General features: G+C 39.4%; 1 protein-coding gene across 1 annotated transcript; it reads right to left on the bottom strand.

Moving 5' to 3' along the window:
• Window positions 1-10,451: 10,451 nt before the first annotated feature.
• Window positions 10,452-16,435, bottom strand: LOC148187178 (uncharacterized). Its single transcript, XM_088088862.1, has 4 exons — window positions 16,280-16,435; window positions 13,997-14,023; window positions 13,430-13,547; window positions 10,452-12,588 (listed from the first exon to the last, which is right to left on the bottom strand). Exons 1-4 carry the CDS (start codon window positions 16,302-16,304, stop codon window positions 10,452-10,454), a joined length of 2,307 nt encoding a protein of 768 aa, XP_087944988.1. The 5' UTR covers window positions 16,305-16,435.
• Between the last annotated feature and the right edge of the window lie 1,189 nt (window positions 16,436-17,624).

Here is a 17,624-nt window from a genome sequence, read left to right as displayed (position 1 = left end):
CCGGGAATCTTTTCACTGTAATAAGTAACACCAGGCACTATAAGACTATCATCCAAGCCAGGGATGTTTAGACTACCAGGCTTGTCAGGGAATTGATGTCCAAAGTAATGCACATCAGGTGTTTTAGGGCCTTCATGCATGGCAGATGTCTTAGGACCATCATGCATGACAGGTGTTTCAGGATCATCAGTCATGCCAGGAATTTGAAGAGCATCACCAAAGCCAGGAAGTTGAAGACCATCAGGCATGTTGGGAATTTTATATCTGTAAAAATACATGCCAGGCTTTATAAAACCGTCAGGTAAAGCTGGAATTTTAAGACCGTCCGCTTGCCAGGAACTTTAATATCAGGCTTGTCAGGAATTTGAAGACCATCAGGCACGTCAGGCATTTTATGACTGTAAGAATACATGCCAGGTGGTATAAGATCATCAGGAATGTCAGGAATTGTAAGATCATCAGGCATGCCAGGGATCTGAGGACTGTCACGCTTGCCAGGAACTTTCAGACCATCAGGCATGCCAGAAATTTTATAACTGTAATAATAGATGCCAGGTTTTATAAGATCATCGGGTATGTCAGGAATTTTTGCATCATCAGGCATGCCAGGAATCTTACCATCAGGCTTGCCAGGAATTTTAAGACCATCATGCATGCCAGGAATTTTATGACAGTAATAATAAATGCCAGGCCTTATAAGATCATTAGGTATGTTAGGAATTTTAAGACCATCGGGCATGCCAGGAATCTTTTCACTGTAATAAGTAACACCAGGCACTATAAGACTATCATCCAAGCCAGGGATGTTTAGACTACCAGGCTTGTCAGGGAATTGATGTCCAAAGTAATGCACATCAGGTGTTTTAGGGCCTTCATGCATGGCAGATGTCTTAGGACCATCATGCATGACAGGTGTTTCAGGATCATCAGTCATGCCAGGAATTTGAAGAGCATCACCAAAGCCAGGAAGTTGAAGACCATCAGGCATGTTGGGAATTTTATATCTGTAAAAATACATGCCAGGCTTTATAAAACCGTCAGGTAAAGCTGGAATTTTAAGACCTTCCGGCTTGCCAGGAATTTTAATATCAGGCTTGTCAGGAATGTGAAGACCATCAGGCACGTCAGGCATTTTATGACTGTAAGAATACATGCCAGGTGGTATAAGATCATCAGGAATGTCAGGAATTGTAAGATCATCAGGCATGCCAGGAATCTGAGGACTGTCACGCTTGCCAGGAACTTTCAGACCATCAGGCATGCCAGAAATTTTATAACTGTAATAATAGATGCCAGGTTTTATAAGATCATCGGGTAAGTCAGGAATTTTGCATCATCAGGCATGCCAGGAATCTTACCATCAGGCTTGCCAGGAATTTTAAGACCATCATGCATGCCAGGAATTTTATGACAGTAATAATAAATGCCAGGCCTTATAAGATCATTAGGTATGGTAGGAATTTTAAGACCATCGGGCATGCCAGGAATCTTTTCACTGTAATAAGTAACACCAGGCACTATAAGACTATCATCCAAGCCAGGGATGTTTAGACTACCAGGCTTGTCAGGGAATTGATGACCAAAGTAATGCACATCAGGCATTTTAGGGCCTTCAGGCATGGCAGATGTCTTAGGATCATCATGCATGACAGGTGTTTTAGGACCATCAGGCATGCCAGGAATTTGAAGAGCATCACCAAAGCCAGGAAGTTGAAGACCATCAGGCATGTTGGGAATTTTATATCTGTAAAAATACATGCCAGGCTTTATAAAACCGTCAGGTAAAGCTGGAATTTTAAGACCGTCCGGCTTGCCAGGAACTTTAATATCAGGCTTGTCAGGAATTTGAAGACCATCAGGCACGTCAGGCATTTTATGACTGTAAGAATACATGCCAGGTGGTATAAGATCATCAGGAATGTCAGGAATTGTAAGATCATCAGGCATGCCAGGAATCTGAGGACTGTCACGCTTGCCAGGAACTTTCAGACCATCAGGCATGCCAGAAATTTTATAACTGTAATAATAGATGCCAGGTTTTATAAGATCATCGGGTAAGTCAGGAATTTTTGCATCATCAGGCATGCCAGGAATCTTACCATCAGGCTTGCCAGGAATTTTAAGACCATCATGCATGCCAGGAATTTTATGACAGTAATAATAAATGCCAGGCCTTATAAGATCATTAGGTATGTTAGGAATTTTAAGACCATCGGGCCTGCCAGGAATCTTTTCACTGTAATAAGTAACACCAGGCACTATAAGACTATCATCCAAGCCAGGGATGTTTAGACTACCAGGCTTGTCAGGGAATTGATGTCCAAAGTAATGCACATCAGGCATTTTAGGACCATCAGTCATGCCAGGAAGTTGAAGAGCATCACCAAAGCCAGGAAGTTGAAGACCATCAGGCATGTTGGGAATTTTATATCTGTAAAAATACATGCCAGGCTTTATAAAACCGTCAGGTAAAGCTGGAATTTTAAGACCTTCCGGCTTGCCAGGAACTTTAATATCAGGCTTGTCAGGAATTTGAAGACCATCAGGCACGTCAGGCATTTTATGACTGTAAGAATACATGCCAGGTGGTATAAGATCATCAGGAATGTCAGGAATTGTAAGATCATCAGGCATGCCAGGAATCTGAGGACTGTCACGCTTGCCAGGAACTTTCAGACCATCAGGCATGCCAGAAATTTTATAACTGTAATAATAGATGCCAGGTTTTATAAGATCATCGGGTAAGTCAGGAATTTTTGCATCATCAGGCATGCCAGGAATCTTACCATCAGGCTTGCCAGGAATTTTAAGACCATCATGCATGCCAGGAATTTTATGACAGTAATAATAAATGCCAGGCCTTATAAGATCATTAGGTATGTTAGGAATTTTAAGACCATCGGGCATGCCGGGAATCTTTTCACTGTAATAAGTAACACCAGGCACTATAAGACTATCATCCAAACCAGGGATGTTTAGACTACCAGGCTTGTCAGGGAATTGATGTCCAAAGTAATGCACATCAGGTGTTTTAGGGCCTTCATGCATGGCAGATGTCTTAGGACCATCATGCATGACAGGTGTTTCAGGATCATCAGACATGCCAGGAATTTGAAGAGCATCACCAAAGCCAGGAAGTTGAAGACCATCAGGCATGTTGGGAATTTTATATCTGTAAAAATACATGCCAGGCTTTATAAAACCGTCAGGTAAAGCTGGAATTTTAAGACCGTCCGCTTGCCAGGAACTTTAATATCAGGCTTGTCAGGAATTTGAAGACCATCACGCACGTCAGGCATTTTATGACTGTAAGAATACATGCCAGGTGGTATAAGATCATCAGGAATGTCAGGAATTGTAAGATCATCAGGCATGCCAGGAATCTGAGGACTGTCACGCTTGCCAGGAACTTTCAGACCATCAGGCATGCCAGAAATTTTATAACTGTAATAATAGATGCCAGGTTTTATAAGATCATCGGGTAAGTCAGAATTTTTGCATCATCAGGCATGCCAGGAATCTTACCATCAGGCTTGCCAGGAATTTTAAGACCATCATGCATGCCAGGAATTTTATGATAGTAATAATAAATGCCAGGCCTTATAAGATCATTAGGTATGGTAGGAATTTTAAGACCATCGGGCATGCCAGGAATCTTTTCACTGTAATAAGTAACACCAGGCACTATAAGACTATCATCCAAGCCAGGGATGTTTAGACTACCAGGCTTGTCAGGGAATTGATGTCCAAAGTAATGCACATCAGGTGTTTTAGGGCCTTCATGCATGGCAGATGTCTTAGGACCATCATGCATGACAGGTGTTTCAGGATCATCAGGCATGCCAGGAATTTGAAGAGCATCACCAAAGCCAGGAAGTTGAAGACCATCAGGCATGTTGGGAATTTTATATCTGTAAAAATACATGCCAGGCTTTATAAAACCGTCAGGTAAAGCTGGAATTTTAAGACCTTCTGGCTTGCCAGGAACTTTAATATCAGGCTTGTCAGGAATTTGAAGACCATCAGGCACGTCAGGCATTTTATGACTGTAAGAATACATGCCAGGCGGTATAAGATCATCAGGAATGTCAGGAATTGTAAGATCATCAGGCATGCCAGGAATATGAGGACTGTCACGCTTGCCAGGAACTTTCAGACCATCAGGCATGCCAGAAATTTTATAACTGTAATAATAGATGCCAGGTTTTATAAGATCATCGGGTAAGTCAGGAATTTTTGCATCATCAGGCATGCCAGGAATCTTACCATCAGGCTTGCCAGGAATTTTAAGACCATCATGCATGCCAGGAATTTTATGACAGTAATAATAAATGCCAGGCCTTATAAGATCATTAGGTATGTTAGGAATTTTAAGACCATCGGGCATGCCAGGAATCTTTTCACTGTAATAAGTAACACCAGGCACTATAAGACTATCATCCAAGCCAGGGATGTTTAGACTACCAGGCTTGTCAGGGAATTGATGTCCAAAGTAATGCACATCAGGCATTTTAGGACCATCAGTCATGCCAGGAATTTGAAGAGCATCACCAAAGCCAGGAAGTTGAAGACCATCAGGCATGTTGGGAATTTTATATCTGTAAAAATACATGCCAGGCTTTATAAAACCGTCAGGTAAAGCTGGAATTTTAAGACCTTCCGGCTTGCCAGGAACTTTAATATCAGGCTTGTCAGGAATTTGAAGACCATCACGCACGTCAGGCATTTTATGACTGTAAGAATACATGCCAGGTGGTATAAGATCATCAGGAATGTCAGGAATTGTAAGATCATCAGGCATGCCAGGAATCTGAGGACTGTCACGCTTGCCAGGAACTTTCAGACCATCAGGCATGCCAGAAATTTTATAACTGTAATAATAGATGCCAGGTTTTATAAGATCATCGGGTAAGTCAGGAATTTTTGCATCATCAGGCATGCCAGGAATCTTACCATCAGGCTTGCCAGGAATTTTAAGACCATCATGCATGCCAGGAATTTTATGACAGTAATAATAAATGCCAGGCCTTATAAGATCATTAGGTATGTTAGGAATTTTAAGACCATCGGGCATGCCGGGAATCTTTTCACTGTAATAAGTAACACCAGGCACTATAAGACTATCATCCAAGCCAGGGATGTTTAGACTACCAGGCTTGTCAGGGAATTGATGTCCAAAGTAATGCACATCAGGTGTTTTAGGGCCTTCATGCATGGCAGATGTCTTAGGACCATCATGCATGACAGGTGTTTCAGGATCATCAGGCATGCCAGGAATTTGAAGAGCATCACCAAAGCCAGGAAGTTGAAGACCATCAGGCATGTTGGGAATTTTATATCTGTAAAAATACATGCCAGGCTTTATAAAACCGTCAGGTAAAGCTGGAATTTTAAGACCGTCCGGCTTGCCAGGAACTTTAATATCAGGCTTGTCAGGAATTTGAAGACCATCACGCACGTCAGGCATTTTATGACTGTAAGAATACATGCCAGGTGGTATAAGATCATCAGGAATGTCAGGAATTGTAAGATCATCAGGCATGCCAGGAATCTGAGGACTGTCACGCTTGCCAGGAACTTTCAGACCATCAGGCATGCCAGAAATTTTATAACTGTAATAATAGATGCCAGGTTTTATAAGATCATCGGGTAAGTCAGGAATTTTTGCATCATCAGGCATGCCAGGAATCTTACCATCAGGCTTGCCAGGAATTTTAAGACCATCATGCATGCCAGGAATTTTATGACAGTAATAATAAATGCCAGGCCTTATAAGATCATTAGGTATGTTAGGAATTTTAAGACCATCGGGCATGCCGGAATCTTTTCACTGTAATAAGTAACACCAGGCACTATAAGACTATCATCCAAGCCAGGGATGTTTAGACTACCAGGCTTGTCAGGGAATTGATGTCCAAAGTAATGCACATCAGGTGTTTTAGGGCCTTCATGCATGGCAGATGTCTTAGGACCATCATGCATGACAGGTGTTTCAGGATCATCAGGCATGCCAGGAATTTGAAGAGCATCACCAAAGCCAGGAAGTTGAAGACCATCAGGCATGTTGGGAATTTTATATCTGTAAAAATACATGCCAGGCTTTATAAAACCGTCAGGTAAAGCTGGAATTTTAAGACCTTCTGGCTTGCCAGGAACTTTAATATCAGGCTTGTCAGGAATTTGAAGACCATCAGGCACGTCAGGCATTTTATGACTGTAAGAATACATGCCAGGCGGTATAAGATCATCAGGAATGTCAGGAATTGTAAGATCATCAGGCATGCCAGGAATCTGAGGACTGTCACGCTTGCCAGGAACTTTCAGACCATCAGGCATGCCAGAAATTTTATAACTGTAATAATAGATGCCAGGTTTTATAAGATCATCGGGTAAGTCAGGAATTTTTGCATCATCAGGCATGCCAGGAATCTTACCATCAGGCTTGCCAGGAATTTTAAGACCATCATGCATGCCAGGAATTTTATGACAGTAATAATAAATGCCAGGCCTTATAAGATCATTAGGTATGTTAGGAATTTTAAGACCATCGGGCATGCCAGGAATCTTTTCACTGTAATAAGTAACACCAGGCACTATAAGACTATCATCCAAGCCAGGGATGTTTAGACTACCAGGCTTGTCAGGGAATTGATGTCCAAAGTAATGCACATCAGGCATTTTAGGACCATCAGTCATGCCAGGAATTTGAAGAGCATCACCAAAGCCAGGAAGTTGAAGACCATCAGGCATGTTGGGAATTTTATATCTGTAAAAATACATGCCAGGCTTTATAAAACCGTCAGGTAAAGCTGGAATTTTAAGACCTTCCGGCTTGCCAGGAATTTTAATATCAGGCTTGTCAGGAATGTGAAGACCATCAGGCACGTCAGGCATTTTATGACTGTAAGAATACATGCCAGGCGGTATAAGATCATCAGGAATGTCAGGAATTGTAAGATCATCAGGCATGCCAGGAATATGAGGACTGTCACGCTTGCCAGGAACTTTCAGACCATCAGGCATGCCAGAAATTTTATAACTGTAATAATAGATGCCAGGTTTTATAAGATCATCGGGTAAGTCAGAATTTTCGCATCATCACGCATGCCAGGAATCTTACCATCAGGCTTTCCAGGAATTTTAAGACCATCATGCATGCCAGGAATTTTATGACAGTAATAATAAATGCCAGGCCTTATAAGATCATTAGGTATGTTAGGAATTTTAAGACCATCGGGCATGCCAGGAATCTTTTCACTGTAATAAGTAACACCAGGCACTATAAGACTATCATCCAAGCCAGGGATGTTTAGACTACCAGGCTTGTCAGGGAATTGATGACCAAAGTAATGCACATCAGGCATTTTAGGGCCTTCAGGCATGGCAGATGTCTTAGGATCATCATGCATGACAGGTGTTTCAGGATCATCAGTCATGCCAGGAATTTGAAGAGCATCACCAAAGCCAGGAAGTTGAAGACCATCAGGCATGTTGGGAATTTTATATCTGTAAAAATACATGCCAGGCTTTATAAAACCGTCAGGTAAAGCTGGAATTTTAAGACCTTCCGGCTTGCCAGGAATTTTAATATCAGGCTTGTCAGGAATGTGAAGACCATCAGGCACGTCAGGCATTTTATGACTGTAAGAATACATGCCAGGCGGTATAAGATCATCAGGAATGTCAGGAATTGTAAGATCATCAGGCATGCCAGGAATATGAGGACTGTCACGCTTGCCAGGAACTTTCAGACCATCAGGCATGCCAGAAATTTTATAACTGTAATAATAGATGCCAGGTTTTATAAGATCATCGGGTAAGTCAGGAATTTTGCATCATCAGGCATGCCAGGAATCTTACCATCAGGCTTGCCAGGAATTTTAAGACCATCATGCATGCCAGGAATTTTATGACAGTAATAATAAATGCCAGGCCTTATAAGATCATTAGGTATGTTAGGAATTTTAAGACCATCGGGCATGCCAGGAATCTTTTCACTGTAATAAGTAACACCAGGCACTATAAGACTATCATCCAAGCCAGGGATGTTTAGACTACCAGGCTTGTCAGGGAATTGATGTCCAAAGTAATGCACATCAGGTGTTTTAGGGCCTTCATGCATGGCAGATGTCTTAGGACCATCATGCATGACAGGTGTTTCAGGATCATCAGGCATGCCAGGAATTTGAAGAGCATCACCAAAGCCAGGAAGTTGAAGACCATCAGGCATGTTGGGAATTTTATATCTGTAAAAATACATGCCAGGCTTTATAAAACCGTCAGGTAAAGCTGGAATTTTAAGACCTTCCGCTTGCCAGGAACTTTAATATCAGGCTTGTCAGGAATTTGAAGAACATCAGGCACGTCAGGCATTTTATGACTGTAAGAATACATGCCAGGTGGTATAAGATCATCAGGAATGTCAGGAATTGTAAGATCATCAGGCATGCCAGGGATCTGAGGACTGTCACGCTTGCCAGGAACTTTCAGACCATCAGGCATGCCAGAAATTTTATAACTGTAATAATAGATGCCAGGTTTTATAAGATCATCGGGTAAGTCAGGAATTTTGCATCATCAGGCATGCCAGGAATCTTACCATCAGGCTTGCCAGGAATTTTAAGACCATCATGCATGCCAGGAATTTTATGACAGTAATAATAAATGCCAGGCCTTATAAGATCATTAGGTATGTTAGGAATTTTAAGACCATCGGGCATGCCGGGAATCTTTTCACTGTAATAAGTAACACCAGGCACTATAAGACTATCATCCAAGCCAGGGATGTTTAGACTACCAGGCTTGTCAGGGAATTGATGTCCAAAGTAATGCACATCAGGTGTTTTAGGGCCTTCATGCATGGCAGATGTCTTAGGACCATCATGCATGACAGGTGTTTCAGGATCATCAGGCATGCCAGGAATTTGAAGAGCATCACCAAAGCCAGGAAGTTGAAGACCATCAGGCATGTTGGGAATTTTATATCTGTAAAAATACATGCCAGGCTTTATAAAACCGTCAGGTAAAGCTGGAATTTTAAGACCTTCCGGCTTGCCAGGAATTTTAATATCAGGCTTGTCAGGAATTTGAAGACCATCAGGCACGTCAGGCATTTTATGACTGTAAGAATACATGCCAGGCGGTATAAGATCATCAGGAATGTCAGGAATTGTAAGATCATCAGGCATGCCAGGAATCTGAGGACTGTCACGCTTGCCAGGAACTTTCAGACCATCAGGCATGCCAGAAATTTTATAACTGTAATAATAGATGCCAGGTTTTATAAGATCATCGGGTAAGTCAGGAATTTTTGCATCATCAGGCATGCCAGGAATCTTACCATCAGGCTTGCCAGGAATTTTAAGACCATCATGCATGCCAGGAATTTTATGACAGTAATAATAAATGCCAGGCCTTATAAGATCATTAGGTATGTTAGGAATTTTAAGACCATCGGGCATGCCAGGAATCTTTTCACTGTAATAAGTAACACCAGGCACTATAAGACTATCATCCAAGCCAGGGATGTTTAGACTACCAGGCTTGTCAGGGAATTGATGACCAAAGTAATGCACATCAGGCATTTTAGGACCATCAGTCATGCCAGGAATTTGAAGAGCATCACCAAAGCCAGGAAGTTGAAGACCATCAGGCATGTTGGGAATTTTATATCTGTAAAAATACATGCCAGGCTTTATAAAACCGTCAGGTAAAGCTGGAATTTTAAGACCTTCCGGCTTGCCAGGAATTTTAATATCAGGCTTGTCAGGAATTTGAAGACCATCAGGCACGTCAGGCATTTTATGACTGTAAGAATACATGCCAGGTGGTATAAGATCATCAGGAATGTCAGGAATTGTAAGATCATCAGGCATGCCAGGAATCTGAGGACTGTCACGCTTGCCAGGAACTTTCAGACCATCAGGCATGCCAGAAATTTTATAACTGTAATAATAGATGCCAGGTTTTATAAGATCATCGGGTATGTCAGGAATTTTTGCATCATCAGGCATGCCAGGAATCTTACCATCAGGCTTGCCAGGAATTTTAAGACCATCATGCATGCCAGGAATTTTATGACAGTAATAATAAATGCCAGGCCTTATAAGATCATTAGGTATGTTAGGAATTTTAAGACCATCGGGCATGCCGGGAATCTTTTCACTGTAATAAGTAACACCAGGCACTATAAGACTATCATCCAAGCCAGGGATGTTTAGACTACCAGGCTTGTCAGGGAATTGATGACCAAAGTAATGCACATCAGGTGTTTTAGGGCCTTCATGCATGGCAGATGTCTTAGGACCATCATGCATGACAGGTGTTTCAGGATCATCAGGCATGCCAGGAATTTGAAGAGCATCACCAAAGCCAGGAAGTTGAAGACCATCAGGCATGTTGGGAATTTTATATCTGTAAAAATACATGCCAGGCTTTATAAAACCGTCAGGTTAAGCTGGAAATTTAAGACCTTCGGGCTTGCCAGGAACTTTAATATCAGGCTTGTCAGGAATTTGAAGACCATCAGGCACGTCAGGCATTTTATGACTGTAAGAATACATGCCAGGTGGTATAAGATCATCAGGAATGTCAGGAATTGTAAGATCATCAGGCATGCCAGGAATCTGAGGACTGTCACGCTTGCCAGGAACTTTCAGACCATCAGGCATGCCAGAAATTTTATAACTGTAATAATAGATGCCAGGTTTTATAAGATCATCCGGTGTGTCAGGAATTTTTGCATCATCAGGCATGCCAGGAATCTTACCATCAGGCTTTCCAGGAATTTTTAGACCATCATGCATGCCAGGAATTTTATGACAGTAATAATAAATGCCAGGCCTTATAACATCATTAGGTATGTCAGGAATTTTAAGACCATCGGGCATGCCAGGAATCTTTTCACTGTAATAAGTAACACCAGGCACTATAAGACTATCATCCAAGCCAGGGATGTTTAGACTACCAGGCTTGTCAAGGAATTGATGACCATAGTAATGCACATCAGGCATTTTAGGATCATCAGTCATGCCAGGAATTTGGAGAGCATCACCAAAGCCAGGAAGTTGAAGACCATCAGGCATGTTGGGAATTTTATATCTGTAAAAATACATGCCAGGCTTTATAAAACTGTCAGGTAAAGCTGGAATTTTAAGACCTTCAGGCTTGCCAGGAACTTTAATATCAGGCTTGTCAGGAATTTGAAGACCATCAGGCACGTCAGGCATTTTATGACTGTAAGAATACATGCCAGGCGGTATAAGATCATCAGGAATGTCAGGAATTGTAAGATCATCAGGCATGCCAGGAATCTGAGGACTGTCACGCTTGCCAGGAACTTTCAGACCATCAGGCATGCCAGAAATTTTATAACTGTAATAATAGATGCCAGGTTTTATAAGATCATCGGGTATGTCAGGAATTTTTGCATCATCAGGCATGCCAGGAATCTTACCATCAGGCTTGCCAGGAATTTTTAGACCATCATGCATGTCAGGAATTTTATAACTGTAATAATAAATGCCAGGCCTTATAAGATCATTAGGTATGTTAGGAATTTTAAGACCATCGGGCCTGCCAGGAATCTTTTGACTGTAATAAGTAATACTAGGCATTATAAGACTATCATACAAGCCAAGGGTGGTAAGACCACCAGGCTTGTCAAGGAATTTATGACCATCGTAATGCACATCAGGTTTTTTAGGACCATCAGGCATGTCAGGCCTTTCAGAAATGCTGGGATGTCCAGATTTAGGTGGCAATTTGCTGGTAGGTTGAGATCTTTCTGGTACTAATGGTTGTTTAGGTCTTAAGGTTGCAAGTGATGAAGGATCTTCATCTTCTTCTTCTGATTGTTGTGGTCCTGTAGATCTAGGTGTTGCCTTAGGATCACCTGTAGGTTGTTTTTTTGGTTCTGAAGATCTGGGGTTTTTTTCTCTTGGATCCCCTTTTGGTTCTTGTGGTCCTGAAGATCCAAGTTGTGCTGTGGGATCCCCTGTTGATTGCTGTTGTCCTAGACATCCGGGTTGTGCTCCAGGACCCCATAGTGATGTGGCTTTTGCTCCGGGACCCCATTTAGGCATTTTTAGTTCTCCTGGAGTCTCAGGTTGTGCTCTAGGATCCCATTTAGGTGTCTGCCATTGTGCTGGTAATTGGTGTTGTGATCCAGGACTCCATGAACTTTGAGAACCATCAGTTATGCTGGGCATTCGAGAACCATCAGGAGTTCTGGCTTGTGCCCCAGGATCCCATTTAGTTGGTTGCCATTGTCCTGGAGTTCCAGGTTGGGCTCCAGGATCCCGTGTGTGCTGTACAGGTGGGGCAGGTATTTGGCTTTGTCCAGGAAGTGTATATGCCTTCAGATGCGCTAGAATTGCAGTAAGCAGGCCTATGTATCTGTCTGAAGGACAGTCAGGTTCTGTAGATGGTTGCAGCTCTCCTGGATATTCAGGTTGTTGTCCAGGACCCCTTTTAGGTGGATGCAATTGTCCTTGAGGTCCAGATTGTGCTCTGGGACCCCCTGTTAGTGGGTGTTGTTTTCCTGGAGATTCAGGGTGTTTTCTACTAGGAGCTGGTGCTTTTACAAAACTAAAAGAAATGAAGATAGAGTGATTATTGATTATTTATCTGATCATGCAGCAGCTTATTCCTCATGGTTGGATTTATGGCCCCAGTCAGTGCAACAACAGAACTGCACATTTGTAGGATTTAAGGACATGTTTTTCAGATTTTTGAGATATTTCTAGGATTTAAGGACATTTCTGTGATTGTAGGACATTTTTAAGTTTTTTTTTATTTTTGAGATATTTCTCGGATAAATGTTCAGATTTCTGGGATTTATGTCTTAAAATGTTCTTCAGCGTGGCCGTGGCATGTAAGCATGTGACCCCGAGAGATTTATGTGTGTACATATATTATAGATAGATTATATAGATATATTGTAGATACATTTTTGATATAAGTTTAACAAGAGTCTATGTATACAGGTCTGTAATAAGTAGTGTATATTATGGTCAGAATTGTAATTATTTCAATATAAGTGTGTGTGTGTGTGTGTGTGTGTGTGTGTGTGTGTGTTGGTTCATATATGACAAGCCTTAAAAGTATATTTCAGAGTTTTTGATAACAGTTTGATCATGTAATAACGGGGTAGGATTAAATACATTTATACTCCCTCATTATGTTCTAATTAAAGACATCAATCAATAATTGAAAGAAATAAGTGAGCCATAAAGAGACAATTAATAGTAACACTGAGGACAAAAACAGCAAGTTATTTTTAAAAGTCCTAGGTGGATACAGATGTGAACCAGGTGCTGCACAGGAATAAGAATTATTACCGAGAGACAGAAAAACTACAGGTGATGAAGAGAAAGAATTACTGAAAATAAAACAGAGGACAGACAAGTGTTTGTAAAAATAATCTCACCTCTCTCCGCTGTCATCATAACCCTCTCCTTTGACTCTTTTTTTGTCTCTTTGGCAGTCTTCCTCCGATGAGGATGAGGATGAGGATGAGGATGAGGATGAGGATGAGCCTGAGTGAACTACACAGCAAATAATCAACCATTACAAAGAGCAACAACAACTTGAAGTTCTGCGTCTCTAAAGCAAAATAAGTTGCTTTTCACTGAAATTTGCATGTTTGTAATGACGACTAAGCAAACATCCATGTGGACAAAAAGTAAACAGTGCAATTTTATACCTCCAAATCGGCAAAAGCGGTGGCCCAATTTGTGATGATTTTGAGTTGCCCGTCTGCCCCAACGCGTTATGGTTCATGGTACAAATGCTTTTTTTAAAAAAAAAATTTTAAATTTGTGATGAGGCCGTGTTCTAGTCATAAGAGGATGTTAAGCTGCTCTGTAATGTTTCACCTCTTGGGGACCTGCCTTTTGACAAGTCCCCATAATGTAACATACTTTAACAAGTCCCCACAATGTCATAAGCGTAGATATAAATATACATACACACACAGGACATATTTTATTCTTACCTGACACTATGAGTCCAATGGCCAGCACTGAAACATACACAAAAAATTTAATTCTGACACTAAAGTGTAAAGTAAATCTGACTCTAATGCAGCATTTATATGACTTTACATTGAGATCAATGCACACATGTTGATTAAAAATGAATAAGAGCATTGGTTAGAACATTAATGGATATCATTGCTCTCTCTTGTCATAGTCTTACATTAACTTAAAAAAACAGGCTGCAGCAATTAGTTTATTAAACCTTTGAAACCCAAACTGGCTTGATCCCTTCTGCCCAATAATTAGCATGAAAATTGGCTAAAAAATAAATAAATAAATGAATAATAATTTTGTAACGTAATTTTTAAAATGTAATTAACAGAAGTGTCATCAAACAATTTTTCTCAGGTTTTAGAGGTTTAAATGCAGGTGAAATGCACCTGAATGCAGCACAAGAAAACTGATTCAGATGTTAAGGGGTCAATAAATAGCTGACAAACAATTAACCATCGCTGGTTTCAGCTTCTCTGATGTGAGATTTATGGAAAAAACAAGAAATTTGTAAAAAGACCCAAAAATGATCAAGAAATTAATAAAAAGCACAAAAATATCTTAAAATTAGAGGAAAAGGTAAATAACCTGGAAAAACTGCTTAAAAATAATAAGAACTCTGTAAGAGAATTTAAAATATGTTATGTTTATTATAAATGTAGTTTTCCCTGAGCTATTTTCCCCTGACATTTACCTTACCCTTTTGAAATTAATTTTCTCAACCTACTAATTTCTTGCAATTTGTGGAGCATTTTTTGCCATTTCCTCATGTATTTGAAAGGAATTACACCATTACTGCTCAGGTTTCAAAGGACAAAATACTCATGAAAAACATGAAAGACTATTTATTATATTTTTATATACAATGTTTATTTTATATAGTGTGTTTTTTATGTTACTGTAGTTTTTCTGAGATAATTACAACAAAATTCTATTCCATGTGCACTGTTGTGTATAACTGGAATGACAATAAAGTAAATCTAAGTCTGAAAGCAGCATCACAAAAGTGATGTCAGGTTTCAAAGGGTTGAAATTTAAAAAAAAAAAAAAATCATCAGTTGTGGTAATAAAAAAAGAGAAAAAAATCGAGATTGATTTGTCTTTTTTTTTCATAAATTGAAAAATTTCAAATTAAATCTGGATGTGGGTCACACTACTCCCTCCCAATATTTACAGAAATAATAATTATTTGTAAAGTTCCTACAGCTTAAGGTTAATTAGATTTAGATATTTTTAATGCCACTAAGAATGAAATTTAAGACCAATTTTACAACAACCAAACATACAACATAACATAAATCATTTTTTATTTTCGTTTTTAGTGTGAGTGTTGCAAGGGTAATTTGGCAAATGCTATATGTTTAAAAAAATAATAAAAAACATCAAATAAAATATATTACCAGTTATTTTGAAAATTTTCAACATCAGGAAAGAAAAAATCAAAGAATCGTACTTTGCAAATCTCGTCGACATCTGAAAGATTTATTTAAGAAATTTTAATACTAATTAACCCTTTGAAAACTTAATTGCTATCAGCTTTCTTGTGGTGCATTTAGGTGCCTTTTGCAAGCATTAAACCCTTTGAAAGCTGAGCAAATTGGTTTGATTTCTTTCAGTAACATGGGGGGAAAAGGCAATCAGCAACATGGCATAAAATGTCTTGCAAATTTAAAAAAGAAAAAAAGGTGACCAAAAAAAGGGCTGAAATTTAGCTTTAAAACAAGAGAAAGCGAGACTAATATCTTTAGGAAAAATATCAAGAAATCTATATTTATGATTATATATTTAAAACGAGGCAATGGGAAAAAAAAAACTTGTATATATTTATTATGATTATTGAAATTATAGATATTTTAGATCATTCATGTTTTTCTTTTACTTTGCTAATTTCAGGTAATTTTCTTCAAAATGTTTAACAAGTTCTTGTTCATTTTTACATCATATTTTAATGTTAAGTTGTTCATTGCACTTTTTAACACATTTTTGAACAAAATCAACACAACTTGCTCAGGTTTCAGAGGGTTAAAGCCTCATGTTTTTTAGATTAATAAATGTTTACGACTTTAAAGATCTGCGGTAACCCAGTGTTTGGCCTGAAGTCTCTTTCAGGGAGAGTGCACATTAGTTAAGTCAACATTATATCCTAACTTTCTTAACAAAAAACTTCATTTTGAAATTGAATTCTGTGAAAAAAGCAACATAATTTTTCTGTATGTTGACGCTGCAGGTGCAAAGATCAGACTACTCACAGGCCAGCAGGCTAAACTTGACCATGACGGCGGGTCTGCAGGTGGCTCTGCAGGCAGCTCGCCACGCCACACGTCTCGTCAGAAAACAACTGCAGACTTCCACGGACCCCGAAGAGAGTGACGACTCCTCCGAATCAACGTAATCATTTATACACTGAACTGTGAGTGACTCACGCTGTTTGATCAAGAACACACCTCACAGGTAGAGATCAAACACACGGATCTTATTTTAATATTGAGACTCTTGGGGGTGTTAAGGGCAGAAACTGCAGATGAATCATTGGAAATTAATTAATGCCTCGAGATGTTCACTTTCAAAACATCACACAGACCTCAGAACTGTGTTTGCCAACCAGAATATTTTGTCAAAACACCAACTGAAACCTTCCAAACACTTCACTCTCTTCAAACTTCTCCTTGAGTGTCTTTAAATGACTGAAAAACTAAAATGTTCACCCCCCTGCAGCCTGACAGGATCTCAAACAGGATGTCAAATATTCAAACGCAAGACATAAAATTTACTGCATCACACACATTTCCCCAAATTTTAAGTGCATGTCTTTAAACAGTGAGAAATTTCAACAAGGATCTCAGCAAGGACATCCCTAAAAAAAAGACCACGTCTGGATGGCAGCATATGTTGCTCCAAAACCTGTATGTGCCTTTTAGCGTTCATGGCGCCTTAACAGATGTTACCCATGATGCCATGGGAACTAGCATCCCCATCCATCACACGCACACCTTCACAGAATCTGGATGCTCCTTTTCCTCTTTAGTGCGGAAGACATAACGTCCATAATGAAATGTGGACTCGTCCGTCCATCTCAGATGAGCTCAGGCCACCAACATTTCTGTCCCCACATTGTCTGGCTTTGATAAAAGATGTGGTCAAAAAAAAGGAAAAAATATTTTCCTTTAAAAAATTTCCAATACGTGTAACGATAAAAAATGGCTAAAAGTTTAAAGAGAAAAAAAATCTCATCAAATTTTTTTTAAGAAAAATAAATTCCCAGACTTTTTAAAGGAAAAAAATGATAAAATGTTTCTTTAGATTAACATTTTTTAAGGAAAAATAAAACATCAATTTTCTTTTCTTGCCAAAAGATATTTAGAAAAATTACCAAAATTAAAATGTGTTGTGTTTTTTTTTTAAATTGTATACAAGTTTTAAAGAAAAGAAATCACTAAAACAATTTGAAGAAAAAAAAATCACCAAAATATATCTGTTTTAATTGAAAAATATTAAAGAAAAAAAGCTGAATTTTTTTTTTTTAATCACCAAAAACTCAAGAAAAAAATCACCATAATGTTTTCTTTAAAAATTGCCAAAAATGCATAAGACGAA

Source organism: Plectropomus leopardus, chromosome 15, assembly GCF_026936395.1.
Source record: "Plectropomus leopardus strain MGB_pleo_1.0 chromosome 15, ASM2693639v1, whole genome shotgun sequence".
Lineage (NCBI taxonomy): Eukaryota > Metazoa > Chordata > Actinopteri > Perciformes > Serranidae > Plectropomus > Plectropomus leopardus.
Note: the sequence above shows the minus strand (reverse complement) of the source record. Positions and strands in the feature narration are given on the sequence as shown.